The sequence below is a fragment of the Rhinolophus hipposideros genome, assembly GCF_964194185.1.
Source record: "Rhinolophus hipposideros genome assembly, chromosome: 4".
In the NCBI taxonomy this organism is placed as follows: Eukaryota; Metazoa; Chordata; class Mammalia; order Chiroptera; family Rhinolophidae; genus Rhinolophus; species Rhinolophus hipposideros.
In genome coordinates this window covers 12,238,153-12,266,083 of record NC_138050.1, presented here as the reverse complement: position 1 = coordinate 12,266,083, position 27,931 = coordinate 12,238,153, and the positions used below count along the sequence as shown (strand labels likewise).

Sequence of the window (27,931 nt, the reverse complement as noted above, 5' to 3'; positions counted from 1 at the left end):
CAACAGGGGCTCATTACAGCACTCTCACTGGAGCAATGAAAAGCATTTAGGAGTACAGTCTATAGCTTCCTTTCCCCCCATTACTCCACAGACCCATGCAATCTCTATCCCCAACCAATGGCCTACCACTTTTTACGTCATTGGTCTCATCACTCGGTCTACTGGGCCCTACATTTGAACTTAAACACTGAATTAAACTAAGAGGTACAGGTAAGAATTTGAGACAAGCTGCCCGTCAAGTTTTCCAGACCTACTCATCCATCAAGGAAAAGATACGTGGTCCAAAAGATCATTTGTTATTTCCCCATGGTAGGAGTGAGACAGTCTAAATCATACACAGTGACAAACACTAATGAACCAAAACATAACAAAAAAGAAAGAAAAATGTTACAACAGAAAAATCTAAGCTTGAATGATAATGAAATAATAATAGTCTTTGGTCTTGGTAAAATTGGTACCAAAAGGCTGACAGCCTGTAGAATAATTGCATTTTCCTCAGTCTCATTGTGGACTTCCAATAATCCCATGGATAAATAAAGATCGTTATCACATCCTAGCTCTTCAACAAGACAGGCACCTTTAGTTAGAAACATTCTCTTAAATTTAATGCATAATAGCCAGAATAAATGTTTTAGGGACCTGAAATGTCTCATTTGTAGAAGGTACTCATCAACCTCTTGTTCTTATATACCAACCAAAGCTTCTATATGATGCCTGAACACTGTGCTATATACCTGAAGCTAAAGGAGACTAATATTGAATGTCAACCAGAATTAAGTGACTACAATATACGTATATATGTATATGTATGTATGTATATATATATATATATACATATATGTGTGTGTGTGTGTCTATACATATAGATATATGTGTATACATATATATATATATATATTTATATATAGTCACGGGATGTGGAATATACAGCAAAAGGAATATAGTCAATGGTATGGTAACAGCTATATATGATGTCAGAGGGGTAGTACATGGGGGGGGTGGTTATGACTCTGTGAGGGGTATAAATGTCTAACTATTATACATTAACTATTATGTTATTATTATGTTGCTTTGTACACCTAAAACTATTAAATAAATATGTAACTATTATGTTGCTTTGTACACCTAAAACTAATAAATAAATAAATAAATAAATAAATAAATAAATAATAAAATCACTGGGAGAAAAAGAAATACATAGGTATAAATCTAACATGTGTAAGACTATTATTGCTTTGTACACTTGCAATTAATAAAAAATAAAATAAAATAAAAAAATAAAACTACTGTGGAGGAAAGTACCCATTAAATAAAAAGAATTATATGCTGTACATTACAAAACACTGATGAAAGAAATTAAAGATGTAAATAAGCAGACAGATATATCAGGTTCATAAACTAGAGGACCCAACATAGTAAAGATAATGTGAATTCTCCCCAAATTGATACTGGATTCAAGCAATTCCTATCAAAAACCTAGCAATATTTTTTTGTAGATATAGACAGAATTATTTTGAAATTTAGATGCAAAGGGAAATGAAATATAATAGCTAAAATAATTCTGGGGGACAAAAAGTGGGAGGAATTTCTCTACTTGATTTCAAGCTATAGTAATCAAAACTGTGTATTATAGGCAGAGAGAGGGATACATAGATTAATGGAACAGGATAGGGAACACAGATATAGTGTCACACAGTATAGCCAACAAATTTTTCATTACAAAGGTGTACAATCTATTCGATGAAGGACATATAAGTTTTGTTTTTTAAACAAATGCTGCTGGACCATTTGAATATCTATAGGCAAAAAAAAAAAAAGAACCTCAATCCAAACATTATACCTAGTACAAAACTTAAAATGGATTATAGATTTAAATGTAAAATGTAAAAATAGAAAACTTTTAAAAGAAAACAGCTGAAATTTTTTGGGACCTAATACTTAGACATGCCACGAAAAGTACAATCCATAAAAAAAAAAAAATTTTAAATCTTTTGATAAATTGGACTTCATCAAAATTCACAGCCTTTGTTCTATATGTGACACTATATATACATATATATACATCTATATATATGTAAAGAGGATGAAAAGACAAGCAACAAACTAGAAAATATATGCAAACTACATATATGACAAAGGGATCTGTACCTAGAATATGTAAAGAACTCAGTAAAAACATCAAATAATTCAATTGGAAAATGGGAAAAGGCATAAAGGGAACTTTCCTGAATATAAGGATGAAAAAAAGCACATGAAACAATGTTTAACATCACTAGCCACTAGGGACACGCAAATCAAGACCACAGTAAGATACCCATCCCTATATGCCTCTCAGAATGGCTAAAAGGAAAAAAAACAGTGACAACACCAGATGCTGCCAAGGATGCCGAGACACTGGATCTCCCATACATTGCTGGTGTAAAATCGTACAGCCACTCTGGGAAATAGTTTGGCCATTACTTAAAAGTAACCACACATTTACCATACTACCCAGCAATTGCACCGCTGGGCATTTATGCCAGAAAAATGAAAACATATCCACACAAAAACCTGCACAGAACTGCTCTTATCAGCTTTATTTGTACTAGCTAAAGCCCAGAAATGACAAAAATGCCGTTCAAGAGGTACACTGTTAAACAAACTGGTGCACCCATACACTGGCTTACTTACTCAGCAATAAAGAGCAATGAACTATCAATGCGTACAGCAACTTGGATGGATCTCAAGGGTGTTATGCTGAGTGGGGGGAGAAAGCCACTTTCAAAAGGCCACATACCGTATGATTCATCTTATACAACACTCTCAAAATGACAAAATGACAGGAATGGAGAACGTATCACTTGGTTGCCAAGCATCGGGGAATGATAGGGAAGAAGGAGTCAGTGTGATTATAAAGGGGTAGAATGAGAATTTTGTAATGATGGCATAGTTCTGTATTGCAGTGGTGGTTAGACATCGTACACTTGTGTTAAAATGACACAAAACGATATGTACACATTACACCCATGTGAATTTTTGGTTTTGATATTTAAGATGTAACCATCGGGGGAAGAAACAAGTGAAAGGTATATGGCACATCTCTGTACTACAACTTTGCAATATCCTGTCTATATATAATTACCTCAAAATAAGCAGTTAAAATAAAGTTTGCTTAAATATTCACAGAATTTATTGCTACATGACAGATTGTGGATTATTAATGGTATATCCTTCAAAATTTTACTGTATTTTCCTGTTTTCTCAAAATAGTCATATTATTTTTATAATAAAAAAATGCATCAAAACTGAAAATACAAAAAGCTTCTATACAGTGTATATTGCATCCCTAGCCTTTTGCAACCCTTTTTAACTAATGCATACATCCTCCCTTAATCAATGCACAAAAGCTAATTTTGGATAGCACTGCCTGATATGGAACCCAGGCCTATTTACCTCCAAACCATTTGTGCCTGATCTTATCACCCATTTCGCAGATTCCTTATATCTCCTTTGATTTCCATGGTGCTAATGGCATGTTCTTTGAACTACCTTTGTGATTTTGGACTTAAGCTGCCTGTACATGCCCTCCATATTTCCTTCTACAATATTTAGGGACCCACAACTGGGTGTCCCTCATTGTGCCCAGTGAGTCCATTGAACCTCACACCTATATCCCTCACTGTTTCCTGGTCTAGCTGACTCCAAAATCTATGTTCTTATCTATGGTAATAGGCAAAAAAAAAAGTCATTCTGATATTCAGATGGGGTGCTTTCAGCAAACTGTTTCAGTGAATAGAAAAGTCCACTCTTTCCTAAATTAAGCAGATTAATGAAATAGATCATAGTCATGAATGGCAAATCTAAATAATATATCCATAACAGTCACAGGGCATATAAAATTCTATCTTACATTTCATCCACCTTTATATAAATCACTGAAGTGTAAGTTACTCTATGAATGAGGAAACATTACCAAATTGCTTATATGGAGGCAGCACAGCTCATAGACAGGCATCTCCACAATACAAAATACAATTCAGAAGGCCTAGTACACATGGTTATTCGAGGTAATCAGTGTCATAATTTTAGTGATCTGAAAGCACTTCTCTCAGCAGTGATCCAAACAGTATGTACCCTCTTGTTACTAAGATACCACTGGTTCATGTTCATCCAGAAGCAGATTATCAGAAACACTGTAATAGCATGAATTTTAAAATTAACTCCTATCTGAATTTTTTAGCAGTTCAATAGCAGAAGTAATATGTCTGGAAATTAACCAATCTGCTATTAAATAAAACAGTGGACTTAAGGTCAGGCAAATTTTGGTTCAGGTCGTGGTTCTGCGTCACGATCCTAAACAATGTTACATCATTGAGGCTCAGTTTCTCAACTGAGGTAACAAAGATAGTCTCATTACCTTACATAGATTGTATGACTCAAATGAAATAATAGCCATAAAAGTTCTTGTTCCCTCCCCATTTCCTCCTCTGCATAGAATACTTTTTTGACAAAATTCAACACTGATATCAACAGACTAATGATTAAATATACCCCTAGTAAATAGGAATATAAAGCAATTTCCTCTTCCTGATAAAGGCGATTTCTTAAAACCTATAATCAATAGCATACTTAGGGTGAAACATTTAATGCTTTCCCTAAGACTGCAAATAAGTAAAAAATGTTACTGTTACTCAGTATTGCACTAGAGATCCTAAGCAGTACAATAGAAAGGCATAGTAAGTATAAAGTATGCTGTATTCACAGGTAAAATTATTATTTTTGTAAATAATCCTAAAGCATTTACTAAAAAACTGCTGAGACTAGTGAGTTTAGCAGTCTGAGAATATAAGGTTAATACACAAAAACACCTATTGCATTTCCATATACCAGCCACAAGCCGTAGAGAATATTTGTGGGTAAATGTACCAAAAGATTTTTAAGACCTGTATGCTGAAAGCTTTGTATGCTGAAAACTACAAAACATTGAAAAAAGTCAAAGAAAACCAAATAAAGATATACACTGTGTTTATGAGCTGGAAGATTCAATATTGTTAAGATATCTATTATCTCTAAATTGTTCTACAGTTTAATACAATCAAAATCACAGCAGGCTTTTCATAAATTTGACAAGTTATTCACAAGTACATGGAAATGCAAACAATCTAGAATACCCAAAATTATTTTGTAAATGGAGAACAAACTTGGAGTACTTATGCTACAAAGAACTATTACTGTACAGCTATTGGCATAAGGATAGACATATAGGACAAAAGTGAAAATAGAAAGTTCAGAAACAGATCCACACAAACATGGCCAGGTAGTTTTCAAGACAGGCTTCAAGGTAACCAAATGTGGGGGAAAATTGTCTCTTCAACAAATGGTTATGAAGTAATTCAATATCCATATACAAAACAATGCTTAACCTCCAACCTTTCCTCACACAACATTAAAAATGCAGTTACAACATAGTCAAGGGGATGTAAAGTACAGCACAGGGAATATAGTCAATAATACGGTAATAACTACGAGTAGTGCCAGGTGGGTACTAGACTTATCAGGAGATCACTTCTTAAATTATATAAATGTCTAACCACTATGCTGTGCATTTGAAACTAATATAAAATAATACTAAATGTCAAGTATAATTGAAAACTAAAAGTAATTTTTAAAAATTCACACAAAACGATCACTAGCCTAAATATAAGAGCTGAAGCAACATAGCTTTTAGTAGAAAAAGTGAAAAAATGTTGTGACCTTGTTTATACTGATTTCTTAGACTACAAAAGCATACGCCATAAAAGAAGATTTTAATTGAACTTCATAAAATTAAAACCCTTTATACTTCAAAAAATACTGTTAAGAAAATAAAAAGGAATGCCACAGATTGGAAGAAACCATTTGACAAATACATATCTGAAAAATTAACTTATACCCCAAATATACAATAATCTCTTAGGATAATAAAATAAAACAACCAAATTTTTAAAAATGAACAGAATAGTTGAACACAAACATCACAAAAGAAGATGAAAAAATGGCCAATAAACACATGAAAAAAAATGCTCAACTTCATCAGTCATGAGGTGATACAAAATTAAAACTACCATGCGGGACCACTACATAATCATTTTGATGACTCAAATTAAAAAGATGGACAACGACCAGGATGCAGATCAATCATGATTCTCATACATTGGAGATGGAAATGCAAAATTTTCCACTATGGAAAGCAATCTGCCTTCTCATGAAAAAAAACACACACTTACCATAAATCCCAGCAATCTCTTTCTTATGTTTTTATTACTCAAGCGGTAAGAACAGATACCCACAGAAGATCTATGTTCAAATGCTCCCTGCAGTTTTATTTACAATATCCAAAAACTAAAAACCCAGCTGTCAGTCAACTATTCAATGTATAAAGTGTGGCATCCATTAAATGTAATACAACTCAAAATATAAAGGAACAGAATAAGCTACTGGTAAGCTACAACGTGGATAATCTCAAAAGCATTATGGTAAGTGAAAGAAGCCTGACAAAAAGGCTACATACTGTGTGATTTTATTTATATGAAATTCTAGAAAAAGCAAAATTAAACCACAAAATAAATCAGAGGTTGCAAGAGAAAGGGGCTGGGGAGAGGAGATTGGCTTCAAACAGAAATAAGGGAATTTGGGGGAGTGATGGAATAGTTCTAAATCATGATTGCGGTGGTGGTTACCAAACTATTACAAACTCATCAAACCAGATTTTTCAAATGGTGAATTTTATTGTATGTAAATTATACCTTCATAGAGCTGACTTAAAAATATATAAATAAAAGTAAACATGTATTTTAAACTTACCGCAGCACTACAACCAGGGAAATTGAAAAAAGTGTCAGGACCATGTCTTTGTGGCATCTGATTAAGAACTGATAATAATTTTACTGCATGTCTTGGCTGAGGAAACAAGAAAAAGAAATGTCATTGTACAGATTTAGCAAAAATACCTAATATATCACGTTAGCCACTGAACTGTTTTCTAACTAGAGAAAATTAATCTTGAATCATTTGCTGAACTCTTTAAGAGGAACAATTTCCATTACAAATTCAAGTTTACAGCTCTCTAGAGACAAATTGTTGAACATTAAGTATTAATGCACTGATACTGAACACTTCTCCCTCTAACCACAGCTTACCCAGATTCCACTTTCTCCTCGAAGCATGCTGAACAAAAGCTTCAACTCCTTCACAGTGATGCTGTAGCTGGCAAGAACCCCCAACATATCAACTAGAAGATCTTCAAAGGAAAATAAAGTTATTCTGAACTCTAGTCATAAGCTGCCAGCTGTCAAGGTAATACACTTTTTTAAAGAACAGAAGTTATCAACGTAAATGTCATTTTACATATATATGTATATCTAATATAGTTAAACATCCTCATGAATAATCATTTTAATTAGTTAAGCTAAAAGAACACCAAAAAATTAAAGTTTTAGGACTTTTTTCCTCATCAGATTTCCACCTCCATTAACTTTTCTTAGCAAATATACACATTTTTATGAGTTACCAGAATAAACACACACATACACACACCTGGCTGCATTGAAGGAAAGGTAGGCAAAGATATGCAAAGATACAATGACTGAACATTTTAAATTAGTGACCATATTTTCTTTTAGAACATGTTCATGAAATACTCTTTGGCACATTAATAATTCTGAGCATTTACTCCTTGCCTGGCACAATTCCAAGTGGTTTACATGTATTAACGTCACAAATACTCACAACAAGCTTATGAGATAAGTACTATTACCATAACCCTTCTAAAAATTAGGAAAGTGAGGCTTAGATCACTTAGTTACATTGAATAAGAACACACTCCAGTAAATGGTAAAGTTAGAATTTGAACAGAGGTAGTATGGCTCAGGAGTCCTCATTCACACCCACTAGTCTCTAAATGGAAGTATCACTTAAATATATCACTAATGATATCAATTATGCTAATGTGTTTATGTGCATATAACAGACACACCATCTTCCCAAATAATAAAAAATATATACATTTAATCTCATGTCCTTAACTACTTTCTCATCTCTAGACATTGTGAATCATACCTCTATCAATTTTTCTTTGCAAGAAATTAACATCTAAATACTTTGAATTCATTTTCTTGATTTCTAAAGCACTTCCTAAGAATTAAAGATACTACACAAGTTATTACAATCAATACACATATACATTCTAAATAATTTATCATCAATTAATAAATAATCAAGTTAGGATAACTTGAAATAATTAGTTATTGATATATAATATATGTTATCCAATATTATAGGTTAATAGCTGGAATTTGAGACTAAAAAATATTACATATTTCAAAATTGAAATTTAATATGATTATTTTCATCAATAAACAGCTGACTGATTTCACTTAATGTCACAAGAACTCTACGATAAAATTGTAGAGATTTTAAATTGTAGAGGTTTAAATTGTAGAGATTTTTCAAAAATTGTAGACAATAAAAAATCTCTACGATAAAATCTCTACGATAAAACTGTGACTGTGGATATGTCATTTGTGAGACAGATCTTTTAATGAAACAAAATGTTTAACCATTCAAGTAACAAAAACATTCAGTTTCTACATATTAGTCAGAAGATCTGTTTCTGAGAGAGAATTATAGATAAAAATCAAACATCTTAAAACCCTAAGTTAATATGAAGCATTTTTAAGCAATTGGCTTCAATGGCAATCTTCATAAAAGATATCTTAAAGGTTCACCTACAAATACTTTTTTTAAAAAAATTAAGATCTATTTGCAAACCTTTATCTCATCTCATCCTATGTATATCATAAAAAAGTGATCTATTAAATTTGTATTTAATAATATAATTATTAAAATTTCTTATTTATTGTGCATGTAACATAACTAAGCAGCACAGTTAAATTTTATAACAGGTCATCTTTTCTGAACAAAATTTTTAAAGGAAAAATATACTAAAACTATGAAATTCTCTTACCAATTTGCTATGGATATTAAGTTTAATCACCTTCTAGTGTTACTTTCACATTATTAAATGAAAAGTACCTCTTTGAACTTAACATACTACAAAAATTCAGAGTAAAAACTTAGTGCTTTGGTGATTACTTAGTACCATGTTTCCCCCAAAATAAGACCAGGTCTTATATTAATTTTTGCTCCAAAAGACTCATTAGGGTTTATGTTCAGGGGATGTCATCCTGAAAAATCATGCTAGGGCTTATTTTCCGGTTAGGTCTTATTTTCGGGGAAACACGGTATGGCATCTAAATTTTAATGTCTCTACTGAGAAGTAAGGCAGAGGTACTTTCAATGCTTAAAATGACAAAATGTAAAAGTTTTGTTCTCAGTATTACTGAGAACAAAAGGTGAGAGAATTAAGAAGCTTTATATAACAGAAAATGTAAAAACATGAACTTCTGTGGTACTATCACATTTACTATCACCTCACGTCTCAATGCTCATGAATTATGCACCAGTTTATCTACGAAGCACGTTACTTGTGGCTTATTTTGTAAAATGCACTCTAAAAAGTGGTAATCAATTTATTACTTACCAAAAAACTATAAAAATAAAAAAATAAGGGCTTAAACCCAGATAAAGAATTCAAAGATCACATGATCACCTATAAAACATGTGTACATATATGCTTATACAAATAAATTCCTGTTAAACAATACTAGAATTTACAGAAATGGTACATCTACATTAAAAAGATGTTTTAAGTTTGAATCATATTTTTCTTCAAGTGAACCATTAGCAACCAATATAGACAATGCTAAATCTTTCTAAATGGAGATAGATGCCACTATGAAAGCAATTAGAAATTATTTTTAATATAATATATAAGAAAAACAAAAAAATTTAAATGTTGTTTAAATTTAAAAAGCATTCATCTTTAACCTGTTCCTCATTCCATTCTTTACTGATTAATGTTTTGTTTTACTAATATTAGAGCATAAGGCAAAATATCGTAGTGGATTCTCTAGTGTCTAAACTACATTTAAGGATTAGATATGATACTGTAAGGAGTCATATTAGCATTTTTAGAATTACTGAAACCCTCTCATGTCAGAAGAAACTTATGCTGAAGATTCATGGCTTAAGAGAATCTACATTTTGAACTCTAAACTTCTTTTCTGGGAATGACTATTGCTCTAGGACCATCTGTCAAAACATTTCCACTGAAGTACGTCTAACCACAGAAGGAAATGAACTTGAAGAAGGTAAAAGTCTGGTGGGAAGAACCATAGATTTGAAAGTTATTCTTTGAAATAACACATAACAAGCACAAAATTTAAAAATTTTATCTGTAAATTTCATGCAAATTTTATGTTCTATTACATAATATATGTGTATATTTTCATACAAAAGTTTCTCCAAAAAACTTTCAAAGTAAAATGGACACTTACAAAAAATACAACATGCTTTAATTATCCTAACTTTTAGTTCCTCTTGTCATAGTTCCATATAGGCCAGATTAAAGAGCATGATGGAGCTCTGAGAATTTGATAAAGTGCTCATTACACAGAAATATAATATGCATTGTGATATTTTAATTACGTGCAGGTTTAATTAAATAATACATAGAAAGGTATTGTTTATTTTTCTAAAAGATTTCATAGCACCTATTCCACATTATAGAGATTTTTTTCTAAAACCTGGGAAAGCAAAATTAGTGATTATGTTTGTATAATACAGAAGAAATTATCCGCTATTTGTCAGGTTTTCTCTTAATATAAAAGGCAAATTTTCCATCCATTTCTTTTCATCTATTTTAAAATAAGGTAGCTTCAACAAATTCATATTACTAACAGAATATAAAGAGAAGTACATGAATCTTTATAAACATTGAAATTATACTTTCCTGTCAGATAACCTCATACCTGCTATCATGTCATCTACAGCACTCATTTTCAGCAATACTTGTTCAATTAGCCCAACTTCTGTGCTAGTCTGTAAATTCCGAACACTTTTTCGTAGAATGGCTGTAAACATGCTCCATATTTCTGCTTGACATGTTACATCACAGTGCTCCAAAAGCTCAGTCATGCATGTTATACTCTCAGCATCCTGGATAATAAAATTCATCTCCAAGTCAAATTCTCCACCAACCAGCTGAAAATAAACAAAAAGGAACAATAAGTAATGATAAGGTGGGAGGTTATTTATAACAATAAAATAATACCAAATATTCAACTAGCAAGAAAGTATAGTTACTCTAAAAAATTTCGTGTCTTCTAGTCTAAAACTAATTTTGATAAAAATATATAAGCTACAAAAAACTGAAAGGTGCTATAAGAGTGAAAATTAACAAAGAGAAATGCTTTTTTTTTTTTTTAATGGACAAAGGTGATTTCAAATCTAAAAGAACAGAGTAAAACAGCATATGACTGCTGAGTGGGATTCAGGACAAATTCCTATAAAAAGGAGTTTGGCTCTTAAAAGTGATAAACACTAGAAGATGCAGAGTTCACTAAGGATAAATGTTAAGTAATATTATGAAAATGTTGAAATAATAGAATCAATGTTTAAAAAGAAGTTTAACAGAGAAATACCTAATATCTTGTAATACTTTTTAAAGAACTGTGAAATGATAAAGGTGAGTTAAGAGCAATATGTTTGACTTGTGGCACTGTGCCAAATAAGTCAAAAGTATTACTGTCCCTTTCAAATGCAATGTTAAGTATAGTGATAGACAAATACACACAGAATAATAGATATAATATAATGACACACTATTCTCTACTGATCAATAGTACATGAATTATTTATTATATTCAGTTATAGTACCATTCTTAACATTGACAAACTGGATGTCTTCTTGATCTAGAGAATGGAAAATTTAGGAAGACAATAATAGCCATATACAAAATACCTGATAATTTTGAAGTTATTTATTCATTCGTTCAACAAAAATTTTATTAAAGTCTAGGACTTACTGTTCTAGGAACTACAGACATATCCGGGGACCGAAAAAAAAAAAAAAAAAGCCCGTGTGCTAATACTACTAAATTCCAAAAATAAAGATGTACATATGTATATAGTATGCATACTCTATCCAAAAAAAAGGTTGAAGTTGACTTACAAGTATATAAAGCATAAAAGAAAACAAATTGTGAGGAGTTGGCAAAGAGGAAACAAAGGAAAAGAAAGATTAGGGCAGATAGGGACTAGAAATTAAATTCAAAAAGTAGAATTAATTTCCCATCTATGAAAGGTGTTCATTACTATAGATGAATGACCACATGGTATGACAAAAATGGGATAAATAATATAATAACAATACCACAACCTGGCCGTACATTTAGAGCAGAGTCTTCCCTCGTTTCATACGTATTCCCAATTTTGAGCCAACTAAGTATGATCATACCAAAAGGTAATCTAAGATAATCTAAGCACTTATTCTAAGTGCTTTACACATGTTTTATAATTTAACTCTGACTACAATTTATTAGAAAGACACTATTATTATCTTCATTTTACAGATAAGGAATCATAGGCAAAGAAAGTTTAACTAAGTTGCAAAAGATCACAGAACTAGTAGGTAGAGGATCCAGAATCAAAACCCAGTAAGTCTCTCTTCACACAAGTCCATACAAGCAATAAAATCTCATTTAAGAATATTTTTAAAGTCTTCTAAAATTTAAGAATTTTAAAACAAAATAGTCTCAAATTTCAAAATATACTCCATACACATTTTTCTCTGTAACAGCTGCAAAATTCAACTTTATAAGAAACTAACCTTCATGATATCTTCTGACCTGTTTTACTAGATAGTCTGTGGTTAACGGCTGGTTTTTCCTTCTATGTATGAAACGACTTCAACTCCTCCTACTACTCTGGTTTATTAACAATAACCGCTACAAGGGCGATTGACTCTGAATTTAGATTTCCTGGATTCAAGTTTCAAGCTGCACAACTCACTTGTGGTGTGACCTTAACGACGCTACTTCTCTAAGCCTTAGTTACTTCATCAACAACATGGGAATAAAAGTTTTTATGTAATCTGGTTTTTATAAGGATTAAATAAAGTAACTGGGTCAGAAGCCTTAGGAACAAAGTTAAGCATATACTTACCATTTAGTTAAGGTTAGCTAGGTTATCTTATAAACCCAGCTTTGAGCTAAAGGATGTAGTCACCTGACCACATACATCTAAGGTACATGAACCGAACAGCTTAAGCCTTAAATTTCCATCAAATGCTAAACTATTATGGATTAGGTACTCTCTTAACTATTACTTGTAGATCTATGAAAACCAACAACATTTGCACTATGCCACAGCCTTACCAAAGAACTGCTTGCTCATTCATTATTACAAGTGCAATAGATTAGTGTGACAACTATGAACCTTGTAGACCAGTGATTAGTAACTCAGAAGATGCTCTCTAGAAGTGAATCATAGAGAAATAAATAGGTTTGAAAAGCAGTGATGTGGGCACTTACTAATTGAACTATTAGAAGCAGACTCCAAGGTTAAAGCCTATCAGCCTCTGAATAAATCTGTTAAAAATTAGTATTCACTAAAATAGAGGAACACTGAAGAATTTTTTCAGTCTAATCTAAACGAGTTCTAAGTACTTTAACATAATCTGGTATAACCAAGAACCATGATAGAATGTGATTATAAAACGCTACTAACACAAAAACACTAATTCAAAAGATACTCGTACGTACACCACTATGTTCACTGCAGCATTATTTACAATAGCCAAGATATGGAAGCAACCTAGGTGTCCATCCACAGGTGAATGAATAAAAAAGATACGGTACACACACACACACACACACACACACACACACACACACACACACACACACAGTGAAATATTAGTCAGTAATAAAAAAGAATGAAATCTTTCCATTTGCAACAACACAGATAGAGCTAGAGGGTATTATGCTAAGTGAAATAAGTCAGACAGAGAAAGACAAATACCGTATGACTTTACTTATATATGAAATCTACATAGAAACAAAACAAACGAGCAATCAAAACAAAAACAGATCCATAGATATGGAGAACAAATCGATGGGTTTCCAGAGGGAAGGAGGGGAATGGGTAAAAAAGATGAAGTTGAGTAAAAGGTACAAATTTCCAGTTATAAAATAAATCAGCCACAGGGATGTAATGTACAGCATCATAAAAAAATAGTCAATAATATCTAATAATTTTGCACAGTGACAGATAGTTATTAGACATATCTTACTGATCACGTTATAAGATATATAAATTGAATCACCATGTTGTACACCTAAAACTAATACAATATTGTACACCAAATATACTTAAATAATTTTTTAATCACTGTGCAAAAATTTGGATATAAAATGCTGAAATATCTTCTGAAAGTATTAAGTTTAATAATTCTTAGCAATTTAAATACCTTGTTTATTTTTTTAAATATAGAGTCTTTGAATATCTCTGTTTCGAACCTTATTATTGTTAGGATCATATGGGGTAATTCGGTGTTCACTAATTAGATCAAGTTGGACACTTATTAACCGGTTGGATTTCTTTACAACTTACTCTGCTGAACAGACTCCAAACTAGATAACATTGCTTCTAAAGTCCCAATTTGACACCTTAGATCCAGCTTCCTGTATTTCCCATTCCCTACCAACTGTCATAAAGAACGTTTCTGCCATGGCATCTCTCACTTCATCTAAAACTCTTCAGATACGTTACTAGCACTGCGTGGCATAGGGTTCTCTCCCACCTCTTAAATTTGTTAACTTCCGTCAAACCTCCAATTATCCGTTTAGATATCACTTAATCCAGAAAGCCTCCCCGGTAACCACAAAGATGACCATCCTCTGAACTCACATTATGATCCATGCACACCACAGCTATCATTACATGATATCATAGGTGTTTACAGAGTTCTCTCTAGGTCCCATATTACAATAAGCTTTGTCGGGGTACGGACCATTTCTATCTAACTATCGACTATTTCTACACCACTAGCACCCTATCAAGCCCAGTAAATTATTCAGTATTTAACATGGAATGGGAAGATGGCAGGATGGGAGAACAGGAGGGAGGAAAACAGACCCGTGGAAGGCTTCACTAATGCATGGTCAGTCACCAAGCTGGAAGCCAGACTTCCCACTGACCTCGACTCCTCCTTCAGCAATGAATTGCTCCTATTGCCATATAACTTATTTAATGTTCCAAAATGATCACAAAGCCAAAAAAGATGTTTTCTCATTCCTCTTTATACCCCTCAGTGGCCTTACATTTTTTTCTATCAATACATGGAAAATATATAAGGTTTCACAGGTAAAATTCAGGAGATTTGTATTATTGACTAAGACGATAAATGTACTACATACAATTGTTAAAATCAGTCCTAAGCATATTTCTACTACCAATTTCTAATTATTTTAAAGTGAAACTACTTTACAACATCTTCCTTTGAAAAAGAATTGCAGGAGTGACATCACCAAAAAATGGCAGAGAGGGCAACCCCAGGGTTCTGTCTTCCTTAAAAAACTAATGAGCTGGCAAAAACTATCAGACTGAACTTCTAAAGAATTCTGGAATCAACTCAAAAACATACAACCACCATGGGAAGACTTGGTGAAGAAGCAGCCACTGTTTTGTGATAAAAAGCATTGTTCCACCTGGAATCGCCCATACCCCAGACTAAAAATAGTCATGAGGACAACAGCCTACACTGTAGTAAGGGCTGCTATTCCCACAGGGAGCAGCAGGGAACTTGTTCTCAAAAATTGTTGTGGTGGGTCTCAGCTATCTGACACTCCCGTAGGACACATACAAAGAGTTTCTTTTGTTTCACCCAACTCAGAACATCCCCAGGGCGGGGAAGCTTTTGTGGACAGCATTCAACAGCCCAGGTATTAGCTGCATCAGTCTGGGACAAGAGATAACACTTGGGACAAGCAATAGATAAACCTGGAAGCCTGGGAAGAAAAAAAGTGGGGAAAGGAAATACATGTGGGTAAAAGGTCTTTTAAAAGCTCTCATGTACACAGAAGAATTAAGAAAGCCACATTCATGCTCACACCAATTTGCACATTCCAAAAATGTCTTAAAAGACCCTAAGCTTTCACTTGTAGGAAGTAAAAGCTAAGGCAGAGTTGTAAACAGCCTAAGAACTGAAGGAATATCCCAACACAAAACAAGTCTGCAAACATGGAGGGAGTATTTTCTTCTTTTTTTCTTCTTTTCTCCTTTCCTTGGCTTTAGGAACTTAAGGTAAAACTGTCAAAAAGCCAACCGCCCACCACCAAACTAAACAGAACACAGACTTCAGCGGCCACACATGACAGAGAATACAGAGCTTCAGAATACAGTTTAGAAAAGTCACTAAGCAAACAACCCACAACAGCAGGAACAAACACAAGGAAGAAGTGAGAAGAATCTGATTTCCAGAGTTTCCAAATTACAATATTCAAAATATCCAGTTTACAACACAAAAATCATAGAGAGATGCAAAGAAACAAGAAAAGATATCCCATCTAAAGAATAGATTAATGTAATGTTCAAAATTTGGTAACTACATTTATCTTGATTATCCTCTCTCTATATTCTGTTTTCCTGCTTTTTTTCTTAGTGAACAGATGTCTTTTTACTGTAAGTCAATCAAAATACCTGTAGAAACAGATATAACCTAAATTACAAAGCTCTTGAACTATGAATTTCTAAAGAATACATCTTCAAAATAAAGCAATATTTATACGAAATTTTACAAAAATAAAAATGTGGAAACATAATAAAAACTGTCATTTTGTGAACATTTATTATGTGCTGAATAATTTATGTACATGGATAGCCTCCTTTAATTCTCACAACTCTGTGAGATGAGTATCTCAAACAAGGAAATTGAAGTTGGCATAAGTTAAGTAACTTGCCTAAGGTCCCAAAGCTAATGTCAGCCTCAAAATTTGTTTTTTAACTTGTCAATATCACAAAGAAATAAGAAGTGTATCTATACCAGAGAGACCACCCCCAGGATATAAATATGTACTTCCACCAGTCATCTAACCTTCGAGATCTGCTGTTAAACATTAGCCTAAAAATGAAAGACTTTTCAATAAGTGTTTAGTAAATAACAGGAAAATATAATTTGGTCATGAACATAGGAACAGTTAATAATCCTAAACCCAGCTGACAAACTTGAAAAAAAGAAAGAAAATTACTTGTTTGTTTCCTATCTCTTTCACACCAGTCCTCTCTACAAAGTAATATCTATTGGCAATCTTTCTGTGGTATAAAAATAACTATACCCAAGAGTATAACAAATGCTGTTACAAATACAATCTAAAAAACTCTAGGGAAGGGAGGAGAAAAAAAGGGAGTGACTATCATACAATAAGTGACTTATTTAAAATATATTTTAAACAAGATGCAGTTGATTAAAAGCAGTAAAACCACCTTTACAATTGCGTAATATGACTATAACGAACACATACAGTACACTTGGCTGCTTACATATAGACACGTGACATGTAAGATGAAGTAAAAATTAGAAGTGTTAATTAAATTACCAAACCATCATATTAAATTCTAACTGCTAGCCTAACACAGAAAACCCTAAGAAATCCATTTCATAAATAAAAACAAAATAAAGACTTCTACAGACAAATGAAAGCTGAGAGAACTCATTGCCTGAAGGCTTTACTACAAGGAATGTTAAAGTAACTTCTTCCAGCAGAAGGAAAATGATACCAGATGGAAATTTGAAATGCCACAAGAAATTGACTAGTGCCAGAATTGTTAAGTCTGTTGTCAAATACAAAGGACTTTTTTCATTTTTAAAAACACTTTAAAAGATACTGATTTGAAGCAAAAAATAAGAACAGTACATAAGGGATTTATGACATATTTAGAAGGAAAAACAATGATAGCAAGTGCACAAAAGACAGGAAAGAAGAAAGAAATATAAGTGTACTTTTAAAAGGTTCTTATCCCATAGTTGAAGTAGAATATCATTTGAAGGCAGAAGGCAATAAATTAATAATGCATACTGTAAAGTCTAAGAAAAAAAAAAAGCACTAAATGTAAAAAAGAAATACTAAAGACCTTAACAGACACCTTATTGAAGAAGATACACAAATTGCAAATAAGATTATGAAAAAAAGCTCTATTCGTATTACATGTCATCAGGGAAATGCCAATTAAAACAATGAGATATCACTACACACATTTTAGAGTGTACCGAAAACCAGAACACTGACAACACCAAACGCTGGTGCAGAAGTGGAGCAACAGGAACTCTCCTTCACTGCAGTTCAGAATACAAAATAGTACAGCCACTGTGGAAGACAGTCTGGCGGTTTCTTACAAAACTAAATATATTCTTACCATAAAATCTAGCATTATGCTCCATGGTATTTACTCAAAGGAGCCGAAAACTTGTGTCCACGCAAAAATATACAAACAGATGTTTATAGCAGCTTTACTCATAACTACTACCAAAACTGGAAAGCAACCAAGATGTCCTTCAGTGGGTTAATGGTACATACAAACAATAGAATATCATTTAACACTAAAAAGAAAAGCACTATCGAGCCATGAAAAGACATGGCGGAATCTTAATGACACATTACTAAGTGAAAGAAAACAATTTGAAAACACTATATACTGTATAATTCCAACTTTATGACATTCTGGAAAAGGCAAATTATGGAGATAATAAAAAGAGCAGTGGTTGCCAGGCGTTCATGAAGAAAGGGATAATGAATAGGTGGAGCATGAGGATTTGGGGAGCAATGAAAATATTCTGTATGATACTATAATGGTGAATGCATGTCATCATACATTTGTCCAATCCATAGGAAGTATAACACCAAGAGTGAACCATAAGGTAAACTACGGACTTAGGGTGATTATAGTCATGTAGGTTTGTTGACTGTAACAAATATTCCACTCTGGTGGGGGGTGTTGATAATGGGGGGATGCTACACATGTGTGGAGGCAGGGGGTATGTGGGTAATCTCTGTAGCTTCCCTTCAATTTTGCTGTGAACCTAAAAAAAAAATTGAAGAAACCAATATGTATAGTTAATAAATCAATAGATGTAAAACATTATAACAAATACTCAATTAACTTAAAACAGGACATGAAAAAGGAAGTAAAACAAAAAGAAAGATATGATAATAGAAAATAAATAGCAAAGTTATCCAACTAAAATGTGGCCATATGAATTACACTGATGTAAATAATCTAAAAATCATCACTTAAAAGACAGCAATTGCAACAATGTATAAAATACACATAGCAAGCTCCAACAGTATTCTATACACCCTCCCCCCCAAAAAAAAAGTGTAGAGGTCAGCAAACTTTTTCTTAAAGGGCCATACAGTAAAACTTTTAGACTTCCAAGACATATGGTCTCTATTCTAACTACACAATTCTGCATTTGTAACTTGTAAACAGCCACATACGATATGTAAATGATAAAGAGTGGCTGTGTTCCAGCACTCCTTAATTATAAAGTTTATAAGTAAACTTTATTTATAAAACCAGGCAGCTAGCACATAAGCAAGAGTTTGGGGATAATGGAGAAAATGAAATAAGCGTTTTCTAAGACAGGCACTTAAAATAGAGAGACTCTTAAGGAAGTGGGGCCTATGCACATCCTCTGCAGCAGTGCTGAGTCACTATTCAGTTGCCAATCTGTTGCTAACTCAGCTCCAGGCTGACTCATGAACATCCTAGAGCAACTGCTGCATGAACACACATGGACTTGAAGTTTCTGCCTCCCTCCTTTACAAATTGGAACTAACCAATCCCTGTTAACCTAGCCAGCAATCCTTCATTTGCATGGAAGAACTGCACAGGTGGTTTTGTCTTTATAAACCCTGCCTTTCTCTGTTCTCTCTGGAGCACAATCTAGGTTGCTACCTGAATCTGTATCTCCCAGGTCGCAACTCTTTTACCTCAAATAAATGCTTTTTGTTCTTTTTACAGGGTGAACCTCTACTTTGGTTAATATTGCCAACCCCCAGAATTAAAAAATAAAGAAACAGGTTAAAAGCAAAAGGATGGAAAAAGACACACTATACAAACACAATTGAAAATGGTGTAGCTGTACTAATATCAGAAAAAGTAGACTTTATAAAAGAAAATAACCAGGGATTTTCTATAAGGAGAAATGGATTGATTCATCAAAATGACATAGCAATCCTAATTATGAATGCATCTAATAATGGTAGAATGCACCTACTTCAAAAAGTAGGAAGCAAAGTCTAATACAAATGAAAAGACAAACAGACAAATCTACAATTTAGTTGGCAATTTCAATACTTCTCTCTATGTAACTAGTTGATTTAGTAGACCAAAAACAATTTCTTAAATAAATCACTAAGGATATAGAAGACTTAATGAGCATTATCAACCAACTTGAATTATTATACAGGCATATAAAACACTCCATCCAACAACATATACTTTTCAAGTGCACATCAAATATTCACCAAGATAAGTATTTCCTGGATGCCAACGAAAGACATATTAATGAAATTCAAACTTCTGGTCACAGTATAATTAGCATAACAATCAGTAAAATTATACATAATGGGAAAAAAATACCAAAGTATCTGGAAACTTATTCTAAATAACCTCTCAGTCAAAGAAGGAGTAACCATGAATTCTTTTTTTAATTTAACTAAATGAAAATAAAAACACAACGTATCAAAATTTATAGGATGGAGATAAAATAGTGCTTCAGAAAAATTTATAGCATTAAATGCTTATATTTCTACAGAAGAAAGATTTCAAATCAATCATCTCAGTTTCCACATTAAGACTAGAAAAGAGCAAATTATACCCAAAGTAAAACAGGAAAAGATAATTAAAATGAGACAAATCAAAGATATAAAAAGAGCAAAACAATAGAGGAAAATGATGAAACCAAATGCCGGTTCTTCAATTTATCTAGCCAGATGAATCACAGTGTGTGTGGCAGGGATACAATTAGCACAAACAAAGTAGTCATCACTACAGATCCTACATACAGTAAAAGGATAAGAAGTGATCCTGCTAAATAACTAACTCTGCCTATAAATTTGAGAACTTAAATGAAAAACACAAATCATTTCAATGATATAAACTACCCAAGTATGCTTAAGAAATAGAAAACTTAACTAGTCCTATGTTAATTATAACAATTAAATTTGTAGTTAACAAAACTTCTCACCAACAAAACCCAAGATCCATATGATTTCACAGATGAATTCTATCAATTACTTAAAAAAAAAAATAACTATCAATTCTACACAATCTTTTCCCAAAATTTTAAAAAGAACACTGCGAAACTCATTGTGATCCAACAATACCATGATAATAAATCTAGATTTATTAGATTTATTAGATAGAAAAGCCTATCAGAGGGGGGAAAAAAACTACAACCAAACAACCCTCATGAACACAGGCACATACACACACATGCACAGAAAAATTAACAAAATATAAAAGCAAATCAAATCCAGCAACACATTAAAAAAACAAGGAATTATACATCATGACCAAGTACATTCATCCCAGGAATGCAGGTTTATATTACCAATCAGCATATCAAACAATGTAATTCACCCTGTCAACAGACTAAAAACAAAAGCCATAAGATCATTTCAAAAGACACGGAAATGTCATTTGGAAAGATTCAAAACAATTTATAGGAAAACCAGGAATATAAAGAAACTTCCACACCATGATAAAAGGCAGCTATGAAAAGCCTACCACTAACATTATACTTAATGGTAAATGACGGTATACTCCTCACAAATAAGGCAAGGATGTCTTCTCCGACCACTTACATTCCGCATTATGCTGAATACAATTGTAAGAACTGTAAGCTTAAACGTATAAAATTGAGATTTTTTTCAAAAAAGAGAGAAAATAAAACTAAAACCTAAACATGTAAAACTGTTATCATCTGCAAAGACTGGAAGATGTCAATTCCACCCAAATTTTTACACATTCCTAATCAAAACTGTGGCTGTCTTTTTGTTAGAAATTCACAAGCTGATTCTAGAATGCATATGGAAATTAAAGGGCCATTAGCCAAAACAAACCTGAAATAGAACAAACTTGAGATGCCCCAAACTACCACATTTTATGACTTACTATTAAAGCCACTTGAATCAAGACAACATGGTACTGCTATAAGACTGAACATATGTATTAATAGAACATAACAGAAAGTCCAGAAAAAGACCCAAACAAATAAAAAAAAATCAATAGATGATCAATTATAGACAAAAGCATCAAATAATGGGGAAAGAACAGTATATATAAGTAGTGAGAAACAACTAGACATCCATATGTCAGTAAATGAACTTTGACTCTTTATACCATTCACAAATGGGAGAGTTAAATTTATAAAACATCCTGGAAAAAAAATTTTTGATTTTGGATTAGGCAAATATTTTTTAAACAGGCCCCAAAAAAACAAAAACTACATTAAAAAATGGTAATCTGGACTTCTACAAAATTAATATATTATTACAAAAATGAAAAGATAAACCACAGCTTGAGAAGAAATATTTGGAAATCATGTATCTAATAAAGGACTTGTCTCCAGAATTTATAAAAAGCTCTCACATCTTGATAATAAAAAGACAAATAATCCAATTTTTTAAAAAATGGGCAAAAGATCTAAAAATATTTCAAAAAAAGATATAAGAATGTGCTATAAGCACATAAAAAGATGCTTAATATCATTTGTCATTAAGAAACACAAATTAAAACCATAATTAAGCTACGTTATATACCCACTAGATTCACATAAAAAACACTGACAATACCAAGTGTTAAAAAGGATATGAAACATTTGCAACTGTCACACATTTCTAGTGTGAATACAAAATGACACAGTCACTTTGGAAAACAATTTGGCAATTTTCTTAAGATGTTAAACATACATTTACCCATACATCCCAGTAATTCTACTCTTAGATATTTACCCAAGGGAAATAAAAACATAGATTCATGCATTTTTACCATAATATTCTACAAATGGAAACAACCCTACTGGAAACAACTCGAAACAAGACTCTCTTAAGTCCAGCTTCATCACTTTATTTAGTAATTTTTAAAAAAAGAACACTGTGTAGCTTGTGAACAGCAAAGCCCTATACCAGATCTCCACTTCCTTTGCCTCTGCCCTTTCCACCGCAGCTGGATGACTTTTTTAAAACACAAATGTCACTCCTCCAGCTTAAAGCCTGTCAGTGGCTTCCCACCACTCCTATAACAAATATAAGCTCTTTCCCACAGTCTGTAAAACCAGAATAAATCTTCATGTCTACCTCACCACTTTCATCTCGGGTTGCTCCCCACTGCTCCCCTTTGCTAATTAGAGACTCCAATCACTCAGATTCTGATCCCAGGCCTTTTGCTCACTATTGCCTCTGTATGCAGTGTTCTTTCACTGTTTCTTTGAATGATGTGAAAAATTGACACAAGCGGAGCCATTTTAAAACAGAGCTAGAGCAGTCATTCCAGAGGAACTCTATTACATGTCTTAGTCCTTGAATCCTTGGAATGTTTGAACTGGGCAAAAAGCCTTTGCGCTACGTCAACATTGTCTTATAAACAACTCTTTATAAAGCTAACAGGAAAGCAGACATCCTGACCATAACAACTGATGATTATGGACGTTCTTTAGAATCAGTAACCAGCCATGTCTAGTTAGGAATAACCTAGCTTCTTAGCACCAACAGAAAATCCTTTCTTCTATGCATGTAATTATTTCCCTTCCTTTTCTCATAAAAACCTCTTGCCTTCACTCCATAATCTGGACATAATTTAGGTATCTGGCTGGATCTATGGCCCCGATTGCAATTCTTTTTTTATCTCAAATAAACACTTGTTGCCTCTCACTTTGGTGTTTAATTTTTAAGGTTAACAATGACCAGTTCTTTCTGATATTTCAGGTCTCAGTCTCAACTGCCATCTCTTCAAAGAGGCATTCACTGACTACTCTACCTAACGTATGTCTCCATTAGTCTATGTCAGAATATATTACTTTATTCATAACAGTAATTACAATCTATACTTGATTTTGTGTTTATCACCTGTTTTCCACACAAAAAAACATAAGCCCCTAAAGGACAGAGTCCTAGTCTTACTCTCCATTATATGTCCTAATGCCATTATATATCCCCAGTACCTGGTTCATGCAAAAGGGCTAAGAAATCCAGGTAGCTAATGAATCAATTACATCCATGCACTGCTTAACAACTGGAGTATGTTCTGAGAAATGCACTGTCAGGCAATTTCATCATTGTGCAAACATCATTGCATGTACTTACACAAACTGGATGCTGTAGCCTACTGCACACCCAGGCTGTATGGTACAGCCTATTGCTCCTAGACTACAAACCTGCATAGCTGTTACTCTACTGAATAATGTAGGCAACTGTAACACAATGGTAAGTACTGGTGTACCTAAACATATCTCATCATAGAAAAGGTACAGTAAAAATACAGTATAATAGATTAATAAAAAAAAAAAAAAGGTACACCTGCATAGGGCACTTACCATGAGTGGAGCTTGCAGGACTGGAAGTTGCTCTGGGTGATTCAGTGAGTGAGTGGGGAGTGAATGTGAAGGCCTAGGGGACATCACTGTATATACTGTAGACTATAAACACTGTACCCTTAGGCTACATTAAATTTATTTTAAAATTTATTTCTTGAATAAAGCAACCTTAGCTTATTGTAACTTTATAAACTTTATTTTTTTTTAACTTTTCTACTCTTTTGTAATGACACTTAAGCTTAAAATAACTCATTGTACAGCTGCACAATTTTTTTTCCTTTATATCCTATTCTATATGCTTTCTATTTATAAAAATTTCTTTTTCACTTTTTAAATATTTTTTGTTAAAAACTAAGACACAAACCCACACATCAGCCGAGGCCTACACAGGGTCAAGATCATCAACAGTCTCCCACCTCCGCCTCTGGTCCCACTGGAAAGTTTTCAGGGGCAGTAACACCAGGAGCTGTCATCCCCTATGGGAACATTGCTTTCTTCTGGAAGGCCTCCTCAAGGACCTGCCTGAGGCTCTTCTTGAGGACATGTCACTCTTTTCACAAATATGTCCATGCTAATTTGCTTGTTTTTTTGTTTTTGTTTTTTCCATCAGAGATTTGCTTGTAAGCAGATAATGCACCGAACATTCCTCTCTATTACTGAAAACCTTTTGGTGTTGGGGTCCATGTTTTCAAACATTTTAAGGATTGTGAGTCTGCAAAAGCTTCTGCGAAACCCTTCACTGTTAATTTTCTTGGGTGTTCTTTCTCTTCTGCAGTTTCAGCTGTATGTTCCAGTCGGTTCCAACAACACCACATCAGTCAATTCTTCAGGAATCCCCTCTGAGAGCTCTTCTAAGTCACCTTCATCCACACCCACGGCAAAGTCATTTGCCATCTCAACTACAGCCTTGTTGTTTTTTGCGGCCTCCTCATCCTAGGCCAATCCTTTAGGCATAGGTGGGCTGCCATGTCACTAGGTGATAAGAACTTTTCAGCTCCATTATTCTCTTATTGGACCACTCATATATTGTTGGCCAAAACAACGGTATGCAGCGCATAAATGTATTAAGCATATCTCCCATTATATTAATACTCAGATTCTAACACAAATGAACACCACTTTTCATCATAAAACCTTAAAATCCCTTCACTAATAATCTTCATTATATATTTTAGTGTGTGCATATGTATACACAGAGAGAGAGAGAGAGAGACAGAGAGACAGAGACAGAGACAGAGACAGAGACAGAGAGGGAGAGAGGGAGAGAGAGGGAGAGAGAGAGAAGTCTGACAATTAAGTCCATGAACTCATCCTAGAAAAAGTGCTCCATACCTCATTGCTGAATATCATTATGGTCACCTTCGAAGTACTCCCCTTAGGAAGCTATGCAGCAACACCAGCGCCTAGTCCACCCTTCAAAGCAGCTGTGGAACTCTTTTTGGAATAGCCATCAGAGCTATCGTCGTATTACGCTTGAGGCCCTAAATGCCATCAAAATATCTTCCTTTCTATGTTTCCTTGATCTTCAGATGAAGAAAGAAGTCATTAAGGATCAGATCAGGTGAGTAGAGAGGGTGCCCCAATACAGTTATTTGTTTACTGGCTAAAAACTCCCTCACAGACAGTGCCGTGTGAGCTGGTGCATGGTCGTGATGCCAGAGCCATGAAATGTTGGCAAAATGTTCAGGATGTCTAACTTTTCCATGCAGCCTTTTCAGCACTTCCAAACAGTAAACCTGATTAATTGTTTGTCCAGTTGGTACAAATTCATAATGAATAATCCCTCTGATACCAAAAAAGGTTAGCAACATCGTTGCAACAAGTTCACGAACTTAATTGCCTGACCTCACACACATATGGCAGTGTCTATATACAAAGAAATTGTATGGAATCAATCACATCAAAGTCTAACTCAAAAAAGTTACATGAGAACATAATGCATTTGATTTCTAACCTTTGAAATTCTAATTATAAGTAATACTTTAATATCTGAGGTTTTTAAGAGTTGACTGCTTTGATATAACAATATAACTTATTTCCTTCAATTTAAATGTAACTGTGTAACAAATTATTACTTTTAAATGTATGAATAAAAGATAACCAACGACTGTATATTTAAATCTAACATCTACATCCCATCCTTTTATCTAAATCTCAAAATTCAGTCACAAATATACCTGTGCTCTATGACAAGATAAATAAAATCTGCACATATGAATCACTGTTGTACATGCTGTTACTCAAACAAGGTTATGATGGAGGTTCTCTAATAAATCACACAGAAGAATTTTTATAATATGGGTCTTACATATATGGAAGTTTTAAAATGAAGTTTTATAATTTAAATTCTAAGTTGTATAATTTAAATTCTAAAATATTTTTGCGACTATAATTATTCTTAATCTTCATAATGTTGTTGAAGCTTTTTTCTCATGATTTTGTTTTTTCAGGCCACATGACTTGAATTAAGTAACAGTATTATATCAGTTAACATGACATTAGTTATATAAAGTAATATGCTTTAGTTCACATAAAACAAAAAACGAATATTGAAAAAAGAGTGAAAAGTAGTTATATACACTGTGAGTTGGTTTTTGGTATTTATTTTTTAAGGATACCTGGGATCAAATACAGAAACATATAAATCTCATAAAGAGCTGGAATCATATTACAAAATTTAAAAAAATCTACATTTTTGAAGTAAATTTTGTTCATGAATGGGATGAATGCAACAAGGCTTTAGTTTATGAAAGGAAAATAAAAACATCTAAATAAAAAGAAGTAGAAAGTAACCATTTTTATTTTGTTTTATCACTTTGTTATTCATGTCTTACATGATTAAATTATCTTGGCATTCTAGCACCCAGATATTTTAAAAATTCACTAATTATATTCACAACTGGGTTCATTTTACAAAAATAAACAATTACAGAAGTGTATTAATCCATCATGGGTTATCAGTAGTCATATACTACCTAAAATACCTTTAATAACACAATCGTGCTGAACTATTCAAGGTTTTAACAAGTCTGACCTCCCCCATGCCTGTCTTTACAATTTGCTTCCCATCAAAATAACACAATCTATATTATGGGTGAAAAGTTTAAAAATGCAAGAACAAAAAACGTTCTAACTAAACCTAGGAGCTGATTTTTAGCAGTAAGAATGCATATATATACACACACACACATATATATATATATATATATATATATATATATATATATATGTGTATATATATAATATGATATATACCCATCAAAACTTCATCTTCTTGGAAAAGAACAATAATCCTGAAGGGGTTCGGAAGAGGTCTCCCCAAAATGTGCTACTTTGGCATGGGGACTGTTTGACCTGAAATGAGCTCAAGAGAAACTTTCACCTCTCCCATAAAGAATTTAAATTGGGGCCTTG

The 27,931-nt window shown here is 33.1% G+C and overlaps 1 protein-coding gene across 4 annotated transcripts in view; it reads right to left on the bottom strand.

Annotated features, from left to right (window-relative positions):
* The window catches only part of NBEA (neurobeachin), a 656,028-nt gene that overhangs the window by 576,502 nt on the left and 51,595 nt on the right, over positions 1–27,931 (bottom strand). For all 4 annotated transcript variants that reach the window (XM_081046841.1, XM_081046842.1, XM_081046843.1 and 1 more), the window contains exons 2-4: positions 10,890–11,121; positions 7,158–7,258; positions 6,823–6,918 (exon numbers count right to left, since the gene is read on the bottom strand). In XM_081046841.1, the coding sequence (XP_080902967.1) occupies positions 6,823–6,918; positions 7,158–7,258; positions 10,890–11,121 (429 nt within the window). The remainder of the gene's footprint in view (positions 1–6,822; positions 6,919–7,157; positions 7,259–10,889; positions 11,122–27,931) is intronic.